Source organism: Schistocerca cancellata, chromosome 9 (genome assembly GCF_023864275.1).
Source record: "Schistocerca cancellata isolate TAMUIC-IGC-003103 chromosome 9, iqSchCanc2.1, whole genome shotgun sequence".
Classification (NCBI taxonomy): Eukaryota; Metazoa; Arthropoda; class Insecta; order Orthoptera; family Acrididae; genus Schistocerca; species Schistocerca cancellata.
In genome coordinates this window covers 304,651,200-304,663,964 of record NC_064634.1, presented here as the reverse complement: position 1 = coordinate 304,663,964, position 12,765 = coordinate 304,651,200, and the positions used below count along the sequence as shown (strand labels likewise).

At 42.9% G+C, this 12,765-nt stretch overlaps 1 protein-coding gene across 1 annotated transcript in view; it reads right to left on the bottom strand.

Annotated features, from left to right (window-relative positions):
- The window catches only part of LOC126100343 (uncharacterized), an 89,820-nt gene that overhangs the window by 8,157 nt on the left and 68,898 nt on the right, over window positions 1-12,765 (bottom strand). Inside the window, exon 6 of the mRNA XM_049910955.1 lies at window positions 7,286-7,527. Coding sequence (XP_049766912.1) covers window positions 7,286-7,527 — 242 coding nt within the window. The remainder of the gene's footprint in view (window positions 1-7,285; window positions 7,528-12,765) is intronic.

Sequence of the window (12,765 nt, the reverse complement as noted above, 5' to 3'; positions counted from 1 at the left end):
CACTTATTACTGATTTGCCGAACGAACTTACACCAAATGAAAACAGTGCTTCTCATAAAAAACTAAGAGATTTGGAAGAGAAATATAATTTACTTGATAGAGGGAATGAAGTTTTTGAACTCATTGATACGAATATATTGTGTGAAGCTCTTGAAAACAGTTTGTGCTGCAAAAAATGTCATGGAAACGTTTCTCTGAAAGTAGAATCCCATGTTGGCCTGGCTGCCCAGTTTAATTTAATATGCAGTGTTTGTAAATACAGCTGTAAGTTTCCAAGTTCGGTTTCAGTAACTGTAAATAATGGATACAAGAAAACTGAACTTTATAGTGTAAATATTAGGTTAGTTTATGGATTGCGAGCAATTGGTAAGGGCAAAGCAGCTGGTGATATGCTATGTGGTGTTCTAAATCTTCCAAGTGCACCTTCAAAGTTTGAAGCTTACAATTATGTACTAGGGTCTGCAGTTGAAGATGTAGCACAGAAGTCAATGCAGGTTGCTGTGGAAGAAGCAGTGGAAGAAAATGACGGCAGTCGTGACCTCACAGTGGCGTTTGATGGCACGTGGCAGAAAAGGGGCCACACCTCCAACAATGGTGTTGTAACAGCAACTAGTGTTGATACTGGCAAGGTTATTGATGTTGCAATAATGTCTAAATACTGTAGGTGCACAGGCAGGCTGAAAAATGAACACAGTGATGACTGTATTGCTAATTATTATGGTAGTAGTGGTGGCATGGAGGTTGCTGGGGTGAAGAAAATTTTTCATCGCTCTTCACAGTGGTATAATGTTCGCTATGTCAAATATCTGGGAGATGGTGACTCTAAAGCATTCAAAGAAGTTTTGGAAAGCAAACCATATGGGAACAGTGTAAATATAAGCAAACTTGAATGTATAGGACATGTGCAGAAGAGAATGGGTGCCAGGCTGAGAAGGTTAAAATCAGTTATGAAAGGGAAAAAACTAGATGATGGGAAAACCTTGGATGGCAGAGGAAGATTGACTGATTCCATAATAGACCACATTCAGAACTGCTATGGCCTTGCAATCAGGCAAAATACAGGCAATCTTGAAGAAATGAGGAGAGCTATATGGGCTTTATATTTCCACACCGCATCCACGGATGAGCATCCACAACATGGTTTGTGCCCCAAAGGTGAAAACAGCTGGTGTAAATACAATAGGGGACTAACAACAGGAGAGAAATACATTCACCACCACAGTCTACCATCAGCCATCATGGCAGAAATAAAGCCCATTTTCAGAGATCTGGCTGACAGAAGTCTTCTGATGAAATGTCTTCACGGAAAAACGCAGAACCCCAACGAGTGCTTGAATAGTGTGATATGGCATCGTCTCCCAAAAACAGTGTTTGTCGGAATTAATACACTACATTTTGGTGTGTATGATGCTGTGGCAACCTTCAATCTTGGAAATATAACTAAATGCCAGGTCCTTCAAAAGTTGGGTATGTGTGTTGGTTCCCGTACGGTACGTGCTATGTTCTTTTTAGATCAGCACAGACTAAGGCATGCTGATAATATAATCAAGACATTAGTGAAAAAAGCAAGACAGGTGCAGAGGGGTGCCAAAAGAAGACTTGAAGATGATTATGAAGACTGTGAAGGGGGTATTAGCTACGGATCAGGAATGTTTTAATCTTCTTTCTCCGTTTCCCGTAAGTTTACTTTTTACTTCATCTAGGAACATTATCTCAGGTACTGGTCAACCTAGAAGTCTGAAATTTTTATGACGTAGTGACATAGGTCCCTATTACATACTGAAACAACGATCTTTTAATTACTTGATTTACAAATGACTTAGGGGTGATAGTCTAGTAAAAAGCGATGGAAAAAATTTACTTAAAAATAAATGTACAATATCTCTGTAAGAAAATACTTTGACAATAAACTGTTGTTTCAGTATTGTTGTAACATATGAATGCACATACAGTAAAATTTTTACCTCTCTGTCTCCAGTAGTTTGTGAGAAAATGTTCCCTATAGTAGGCATATATTAACATTGCGGGGATAGGTGATTCCGTATCCCCTTAATAAGCCACAGCTGCAAAATACTAACACGAATTCTTTACAGACGAATGGAAAAACTAGTAGAAGCCGACCTCGGGGAAGATCAGTTTGGATTCCGTAGAAATACTGGAACACGTGAGGCAATACTGACCTTACGACTTATCTTAGAAGAAAGATTAAGGAAAGGCAAACCTACGTTTCTAGCATTTGCAGACTTAGAGAAAGCTTTTGACAATGTTGACTGGAATACTCTCTTTCAAATTCTAAAGGTGGCAGGGGTAAAATACAGGGAGCAAAAGGCTATTTACAATTTGTACGGAAACCAGATGGCAGTTATAAGAGTCGAGGGACATGAAAGGGAAGCAGTGGTTGGGAAGGGAGTGAGACAGGGTTGTAGCCTCTCCCCGATGTTATTCAATCTGTATATTGAGCAAGCAGTAAAGGAAACAAAAGAAAAATTCGGAGAAGGTATTAAAATCCATGGAGAAGAAATAAAAACTTTGAGGTTCGCCGATGACATTGTAATTCTGTCAGAGACAGCAAAGGATTTGGAAGAGCAGTTGAATGGAATGGATAGTGTCTTGAAGGGAGGATATAAGATGAACATCAACAAAAGCAAAACGAGGATAATGGAATGTAGCCGAATTAAGTCGGGTGATGTTGAGGGTATTAGATTAGGCAATGAGACACTTAAAGTAGTAAAGGAGTTTTGCTATTTGGGGAGCAAAATAACTGATGATGGTCGAAGTAGAGAGGATATAAAATGTAGACTGCCAATGGCACGGAAAGTGTTTCTGAAGAAGAGAAATTTGTTAACATCGAGTATAGATTTAAGTGTCGGGAAGTCATTTCTGAAAGTATTTGTATGGAGTGTAGCCATGTATGGAAGTGAAACATGGACGGTAAATAGTTTGGACAAGAAGAGAATAGAAGCTTTCGAAATGTGGTGCTACAGAAGAATGCTGAAGATTAGATGGGTCGACCACATAACTAATGAGGAAGTGTTGAATAGGATTGGGGAGAAGAGAAGTTTGTGGCACAACTTGACCAGAAGAAGGGATCGGTTGGTAGGACATGTTCTGAGGCATCAAGGGATCACCAATTTAGTATTGGAGGGCAGCGTGGAGGGTAAAAATCGTAGGGGGAGACCAAGAGATGAATACACTAAGCAGATTCAGAAGGATGTAGGTTGCAGTAGATACTGGGAGATGAAGAAGCTTGCACAGGATAGAGTAGCATGGAGAGCTGCATCAAACCAGTCTCAGGACTGAAGACCACAACAACAACAACATGGCAGTATCGCCCTTTTGGATACTTCGACTGAGAATTCGCATGACACACGTGAGTTCCAGAGTAGCTCGAGGTGTTATAAAGCGGAACAATAAACCGGGTCTGCCTTATTTCATCAGATGCTGGCCCTTTCTTACACGAGAGGTAAAGCTGTCTCCTCACAATGAACCAACATTCAAATGGTGTTTTTTTTTTTGTTTTTTTTTCGTAAACTTTCCGTATAAACAGCGTGTAGATGATGTTACTTCTATCCATGTGGGACTGCTCTGAAATGCTGAACATTTGCATATCGTAGCACGTTGAGCAAAACACGGCAATTTGTCGTTTCTTGCACGCTGTCTTGATGACGTTGCTGCTTAATGGCTAGCAATGTATGGACGAGGTTCACAACACCAGAAAAAATGTCACGAGGCACATTTCGAAAGGCGAGTGCGTAGTATATCCGGTAGATGCAGGAAGTGGCTATCGTATGTGACGGTTAACACTTCCTGGCGCTGTCACATCCTCCATCTTAGCGACTTAAAATAGTTACTCTGAGTTTTCCTCCTTACAACTGCATGGAATTGCGTGAGCAATCGTTTACAAGCTCTTGGATCCTAGAGCCTATGGAACTAGCTGCTTATATTGTGTCGTCCGTACATCGTGAAGAAGCAGACAGCAGTCGTCTCTCATTCGTTACGACTTTTTGCGATAGGGAAGTGTGCAGAAGTATCGTTTCACGATTACGACACATGGCATAATGATAATGAGAAACTAAAAGATTATTATAGACACGAAGTAACAATAGCGTCTAATGCTAAGTAAAAGAAAAAGCAAATAGCGAATATGAGAACCCGAGATCGCGATAGTTTCCAAATCGAAATAAAAGAATAATCTAATAGCGAACTTATTACCATTTAGACTGTTGCTCAAGTTTAAAGATGTGTAAAGTGATCAAAAGTGTCATAGCATTACAAAGGCGTGCTGTGAAGTAATGCCTCCGAATTTTTTATGTGGAAAGTTTTAAAATTTAATAAAGGAAACAAACTTTATTATAATTCTAAATATTTATTTCTCAACATTGTATTGTACTGTATGTTAACCGGGGGCCTAGAAACGACGGAACGACGGAGAGGCTCCGTCCCCGCCGCAGCCGCGGTCGTCCACAACCCCACGATGAATACCGCAGTCCACTTCACCCCTCCGCCGCCCCACACCGAACCACTCTTTCAGGGTTATTGTGCGGTTCAGCCTCCGGTGGACCCACCCCCCCCCCCCACCCCCCCCCCAGGGAACGTCTCACACCAAACGAGTGTAACCCCTATGTTTGCGTGGTAGAATAATGGTGGTGTACGCGTACGTGGAGAACTTGTTTGCGCAGCAATCGCCGACATAGTGTAGCTCAGGCGGAATAAGGGGAACCAGTCGCACTGCCGAGGCATATGGAAAACCGCCTAAAAACCATCCACAGACTGGTCGGCTCACCGGACCTCGACACAAGTCAGCCGGGAGGATTCGTGCCGGGGAATTTGTCAACATAGTCACCCTGGTGTCGAACACATTTCTCACAACGAGGGACCAGCTTATTGTGACCATCACTGTAGAATGCTTTACTTTGTTGACGGAGCCACAATCTCACCTCTTCCTGCACCGCTTCACCATCATCAAACTGAAGTCCTCGAAGCTGTGCTTTAAGTTTTGGAAACAGATGAAAATCGGATGGGGCCAAGTCTGGACTGTATGAAGGATGATCGAAGAAGGTAAAACCAAGGCCTCGGATTGTTTCAGAAGTCGCAGCGCTCGTGTGTGGTCTGGCATTGTCATTCCGAAGCAGAGGGTCCTCCATGGATGAAGACGTTCTTCGAATTCGTTCTTTCAATTTGCTGGCAGGAGTGGTCGAGCGCTTCTAGGAGCTACAGTCTGGAACCGCGCTGCCGCTACGGTCGCAGGTTCGAATCCTGCCTCGTGCATGGATGTATGTGATGTCCTTAGGTTAGTTAGGTTTAAGTAGTTCTAAGTTCTAAGGGACTGATGACCTCAGCAGTTAAGTCTCATACTGCTCTGGGCCATTTGAACCTTTTTTTTTTCTTTCAATTTTCTCAGCTGTTTCCCAGTCACCGACATACTTATGGTACACACCGCCACGTTACACGTTACAGTTCCGAGCCCACTAGCGGCAGAGGTTTGCAACTTGCGTAAGCGAAGCGGGAAACTCGACCGAGTAATAAGCATGACATATGCTTCACCAATATTGAGAACAGAAAAAAATGTCGGAGGTATTACTTTTCAGCACGCCTTCGTATATGCGTTAAAATTCAGTTCCATACTCAGGAAATCGTCGTTGGTACCATACATGTGAAATCTTTTGTTTCTGTCTAGGGTAATGTCTCAGTAGTTCTGGTCAGCCGTCGCCTTGCTCTTATCTCTTATCAAGTATCAGGTGTGTACGTGCGTCACGTAAATGACCTTGATGATTGTACGTTGTAGTGTTGTAGTTGTAGAGCCTTGTTGCGGTTATTCGAAGGTCACTCCAAAAGAAATGCGTCCAACTTTCGTTCTACACATTTGCTGTTTACACTGTTCTCAGGTGTCCAGCCGCGTGTAGTCCTCTTCGTAACGCGATATTTCGACATCGTACCTTGCCGTCATCTTCAGATGATACCAGCAGAATGATTGTCTTCTCTGTACTCCGCCTCCTTTATACTGCGATCGCTCGCCAACCCTTACGCACTACATCGTGGCACAACGCGTCGGTTGGAGCAGGGAAAGGGGTGGGGGGGGGGGGGAGCGTGGCGGGGGAGGGGGACGACATGACTGAAAGCTGGGTGCGAACCCCCGTCTCACAGTGCTTCTGTGGCTTCCTTCGTGGGCGGTTGTGGCTCTCAATTGACGCTGTGATTTTAGTTGGCTGAGCGCTGGGTCCCAGAGTGTGCTTAGGATTCCACCAGTGACACTGGCGTAGCGCTCCCTCAGAAAAGCTGTTTCACTTGATGTTTGTCTGAAGAAAAGTGCTGTTACAGCGTTCCTGTGATGTGATAAGGTGACGATGACACAGTTTCACAAGAGACTGAAGAGCGTGTATGGGAATGGCGCTGTTGATCGCAGTACAGTTATTCGTTGAGCAAGCAGATTATTGGTGAATGTGGGCACGCCAATACTTCGTACCCCGCGCAGCGGCAGACCGAAAACCGCACGGATTCCACTGTGCAGCGTATTCACAAACTAATTCTGGCTGAAAAACGCGTAACACTGAACTAACTGCCAGTCCGAATTGGAGAGGGGGAAGCGAAAATGTGCAGAAAATTGAAGTAGTTGTAAAAGATTTGCGTCAGGTGGATTCCGAGAACGTCGACGACTGGACAACACTGAAATACCTATCCATCTATCCTGACTTGACACCGTTGGATTACCACCTCTTCAGTAAACTTAAGGAATACCGTCGTGGAACTAGATTTGAAGATTATCACGCCCTTGGAAAGGCTCCTAAACAGTGGCGCAGAGGTGCTGATCCTGACTTTTACCACACAGGTTTACAAGTCTTAGTTCCGCAGTGGCGTAACCCACTTTTAAAAAAATGGTTCAAATGGCTCTGAGCACTATGGGACTTAACATCTGTGGTCATCAGTCCCCTAGAACTTAGAACTACTTAAACCTAACTAACCTAAGGACATCACACACATTTGTGCCCGAGGCAGGATTCGAACCTGCGACCGTAGCAGCCGCGCGGTTCCGGACTGAGCGCCTAGAACCGCTAGACCGCCGCGGCCGGCTAACCCACTTTAAAGGGATGGAGACTATGTGGAAGTATTACAATTATTCTCTCAATAATGTATCAACATACTGCAAAAAATATCAAAAATATGTAAAATTAATTGGAAGTTTTTTTTAAAAAAAACATTGTGGACTTCCTTTGGAGTGAGCATCGTATATAGAGTAACGTCAATATCTGCATCCAGACCCAGAAATTCTTAAAAATATGTTCCTCACCGGGTCCTGCCGTTCGTCCGGGCGGTCCACTTGGCCGAAGGCGCAGTGCTTCGTGACCGGCGTGAAGTCTCCAGTCACCTGGAAGTGGTGGAGGTAGCCGGGTGGCGGCTCCGATTCGCAACTGGAGGGGCCGAGGAGTACGCTGGGAACAGTCCGGCCCAGCTCCACGTCTTCGTGAAACACTCGGAGGCCCACTTGCTGCGCCAGGTCCATCAGCGAAGCCTCCACTTCTTTGTCTCCACCTGCAGTACAGTCAGAGACCGATGGTCAATATTCGATTCGTCGACAGTGCAGCAATTACATAGCGCTGTGGGGCAGCGAGTGTCGCAGAGACCTAGACAGTTGCTTTCGCTACATGATACTGCCACAAACGGGAGAAAAGGATTATTAAACTAGTATATGACAGCATACACTATCTGATCAAAATGATCCAGATGCTAATATGGTGGATCGGGGAATGCCTCCCAGATGTGGGTCGTACCGGGGAAATGAAACACCTGGGGTGGACCAAAACCGGCAATGTTGGCAGTATCTATACTCCAGAGGATCGGCTTCACGTAGCGCCTGTTCTCTAGGTTAAGAGCGGCTGTTTACTACAAGCTGACACAGAATGACGGGAATGTTTGAAATGAGTAATGGCAGCCATGGGCAGCTGGCAGCACTGCGGGTTGGTGACAGTTAGCGAGTAAACAGAACGCCATTGCAGTAATCATGGATCAGTGGAACGAACAACAGCGTGCGTTAGCCATAAAATGTTTTTAAAAAATTACAGTTGGTAGCGCATTTTAATTTCTGTAATTTTTCTAATCTTTGATGTAGAAATAGGATTAAGTCAATCAATTGTAATTGTTACGAAAACATCAGATATTATAGCTTTTATAATTTAGAACGTCATGATGCCGTTCCGCCGAAATACGCGATACAGTGATGGATTAATAATTTTTAAAAGAGTGGATCTACCCTCAAGAAGAAACCAACAGGACGACCAAGAAGTGAGCGTTCTCCAGCGAACGTTGATGTACACGAGTCTGTCTTACGGAGTCCAAGGCGTTCAATTCGTAAGCAAGCAGCAGTGGTTGGAATGTCCCGGAAGAGTGTTCGCAGAATTCTTCATCTTGATTTAAAATTTCATCCATACAAACTACAGATGGTGCAACAATTGAAGGACAGCGATTTCCGGTTACGATTAGAATTCTGTCAACAAGTGATAACAAAAATAGACAATGACGGTGAATCCTTAAACAAGTTGTGGATGTCAGATGAGGCACATTTTCATCTCACAGGTTACGTGAATAAACAGAGCTACCGTTACTGGGCAAACAAAAGTCATAATGACGCTCATGAGCACCTTTTACACGCTAGTAAAGTGACACTACGGTGTGGCGTTTCATCATATGGGATTATCGGACCGTTACTTTTTCACAAATGAACAGGGAAAAGCAATAATTGTCAATGCCGATCGTTATGTGGATATGTTACGAACTTTCCTTACACTTGTCTGAATAACTTTCCTAACGTTCAAGAAGGACGGAGCAACTTCACATACTGCACGGCAATCAATGCCACGTGTGCGAGAATTGTTTGGCAACCGAGTGATCTAACGATTCGGTAGCATTCCTTGGACCCCTAGGTCATCATATTAATCCGTTTGTGATTTTTTCTTGTGAGGGGTACCTCAAGAGCAAAGTCTACAGGACTCGACCAAGAACCTTGGATGAGTTAAAACAGAGAATTACGGATGCAATTTACAGTACTCCAGCTGAATGTTGCAGCGGTCAATGACGAATCTCAACAGCAGATTTCACAAATGTATTCGTACAGGAGGAGGCCATCTAAAGGACGTAACTTTTTAAAAAAGATAAATGCCATCAGTGTTTCGTAAATGGCAAAGTTGTAAGGTTTCAGTTACTATGAATGCAATTTCTTTCCTTCATCACTTCTAGTTTTATTGGGTTGTGAAAATTTTCCAGTTTTTCTGTGTCACCGTGTACATGGGGAGGATGGCAACCGGAAACTACCCTCGACAATAATTCCCAAGAGAATCACATAAGCCAAAAAGACAAGCATATTTAACCCAAAATTTTTAGGAGGTATAAATAGTTCCACAATCGGATCTCCGGTGGGAACTGTGTTAATTGCTCCTGAGAGTAGCAACATGAATCTTCGAAACTAAGTAAGGATCGGTACCTGGAAAGTACAGAGTTTGTATGAATCTGGGAAAAAAGCAAACGTAATGCAGGAAATGGGAAGAATGAAAACATATATTCTAGGAGTGGCAGAGACGTGGTGGACACATGCTGGAATGTGTGAGGTTCACGGAGGAACTATCTACTATTCAGGGAATCAAGACAATAGATACAGAAAAGGCGTGGGATTAACTGCCTCAGAAGAAGTTTCGAAATCTATAATAAATTTCTTCCCCACTCAGATCGACTGGCTTTAATTAAACTTAATGCCATTCCAATTAATGTCAACATCATCCAAGTAAACGCGCCCACATCAGATTCAGCTGAAGATGAAGTGTTCTACGAAGAATTGAAGCAACTTCTTAGGCTGGTAAAAGGAAGAACATGAGATAATAATGGTTTATTTTAACTCTAAAATACGAGGGGGAAGATTTGAAGAACTAGCCTGTCCATGTGGATTATGGGTACTTAATGATCGAGGCGAACGGCTTTGTTATTTTTGTCAAGAGTAAAGGATGAAGATAACAGACACTTGGTTTGAGTTACCACCTAGACGCTTGTACACATAGAGAGCTCCAGTTGACCCCTTGACAGTATAGTACGGAATCAAGTAGATTACATTCTGCTTAACAAGCGCTTTGCATCCTCGGTAACGAGGGCATGCACCTATTAGTAGAAATAAAAATAAAAATTACAAATGTCAAAAAACATACACAACAGTGGAAAATAGAATACGATCGCCTTACGGATGAAGATATCGAAAACAAGGTAACCACAAAAATCAGGGGAAGAGTTACAGAAACATTTAAACCACAACTATGAGAAGGAACAAATATAAACAACGTATGGGACGAAATACATAAAATTGTGACAGATGTTGTGGAAAATGAAATAGGTTACAAACAGAAAACACGAAAGAAAAATTGGCTGACAGACGAAATTTTGGCATTATTTAAAAAAAAAAGAAGGAAGTACAAAAACGAAATAAACCAGAACAAACGTAGGGACATGCGGAAAGTCATAAGAAAGGAGATAAGAGCAGCAAAAAATAACTGGCTGAAACAACAATGTAAAGAGTTGGAACGACTGCAACAAATACATGACCACTTTAGCTTTCATAAGAAGATAAAGGAAACTGCAGGCATGTGTCGTAAGAAAATCTTCTCAAATACAGAAAATGACCAAGACGAAATAGAATAGGAGAATCAGCAAAAGAAAATTATCAGGGAGGACTATATAAACAATCTTTTTGCAGGTGAAAGACCTGAAATAGAAAATAAAGATGACGAGGATCTATCGGGTCCTGCCATCACAAAAGATGAAATAAGAAGAGCAATATGAACGGCAAAAGATAGAAAAGCAGTTGGTCCAGATCAAATACCAGTTGAAATTCTGAAATTATTAGATGATAACGGCATCTCAGTTCTCCAAAAAATATTCAATCAAATTTATAATACGGTTAAATTTCCTGACAAATGGCTGACGTCACACTTCATCCCTTTGCCCAAGAAGAACAATGCAACAAAATGCGGAGACTACAGAAAATTAACCTGATAAGCCACAACCTAAGGATATTTCTCAAGATCATCCAACATAGAATCACAACCAAGTGTGATAGGGATATGGGATAGTCACAGTTTGGATTTAGACGGGGTCTAGGTGCGAGGGAAGCATTGGTCGCGATTAAGGTATTTGTTCAAGTCCTACGATCTGAGGAAGAACGTTGCGCTTCATAGACTCTGAAAAAGCGTTTGACAGAGTGCAACACCATAAACTTGTACAAATTTTGAGAAGACGGGAAAGATATTCGTTGCATAGAAAATCTGTACTGGAATCAAACTGCTGAGGTCAGAACTGGCGGCCAATCGACAGAAGCACAAAATATCTTTAGAGGAATTAGACAAGGCTGTGTACTCTCATCACTCCTCTTTAACCTGTACTCAGAACACATATTCCAGGGAGCGCTTGATGATTATGAGATACGTATGGGTATGGGGTATGGATTAGCAACATAAGATACGCAAATGACACAGTCTTAATTGCAGATAACATGAACGAGCTGCAAGATCTTCTAACTACAGTGGGAGAACAAAACACGAATGTGGGTCTGAATATCAGCACCAAAAAGACCAAATTTATGATAGGCACTCGCAGTTCAGATGAGCAATTAATGGATAATAATCAACCCATAAACAGGTTGAATAGATTTCACTACTTGGGGACGTGGTTGTGCGAAAATTGGTCATCGGAGATGGAAATCAGATGCAGAATAGAGAATTCCCGCAGCGCATTCATGAATTTTAACAAAATGTTCTCTAGCACAGACTTTGAACTTAACCTCGAAGTTAGATTTATGAAGAGCTACGTGTGGTCGGTGTTTTTGTATAGCGTGGAAAGTTGCACGTTGAAAGTGAACACCGTGAACAAGCTGGAAGCATTTGAGATGTGTTTATATCGAAGAATACTTACAATTCAGTGAGCAGCAAGAAAAACAAATGGAGAGATCTTGAGAACAGTAAAAAGAGACCGCGAACTGCTAACCACAATCAAACGTAAGGAAACAGCTTACTTAGGCCATGTGATACGAAATGAAAGGTATCACCTTCTTAAACTGATAATTGAGGGGAAGACTGAAGGCAAAAGAGGAATTTACAGAAGACAAACGTCATGGCTCCGCAACATCAGACAGTGGGCAGGAATAAGAAACGCCGGCGACTTGAGCCGTGCTGGAAGAGATAGAGAAGACTTGAAAAATGTGATCGCAAAATCTATTAGTGGATATGCAGCAGAAGAAGAAGAAGTATCTAGCCTTCGCCTTTATGACGGCTTGAACTCTGCTGGAAACAATTTCGAAGAGGTGCCTGACGTATGTGGACGGACAGCAGCCCATTGAAACTTCCTGGCAGATTAAAACTGTGTGCCCGACCGAGACTCGAACTCGGGGCCTTTGTCTTTCGCGGGCAAGTGCTCTACCATCTGAGCTACCGAAGCACGACTCACGGCCGGTACTCACAGCTTTACTTCTGCCAGTATCTCGTCTCCTACCTTCCAAACTTTACAGAAGCTCTCCTGCCATGTCTCCGCTATATCCTTTCTTTCAGGAGTGCTAGTTCTGCAAGGTTCGCAGGAGAGCTTCTGTAAAGTTTGGAAGGTAGGAGACGAGATACTGGCAGAAGTACAGCTGTGAGTACCGGGCGTGAGTCGTGCTTCGGTAGCTCAGTTGGTAGAGCACTTGCCCGCGAAAGGCAAAGGTCCCGAGTTCGAGTCTCGGTCGGGCACACAGTTTTAATCTGC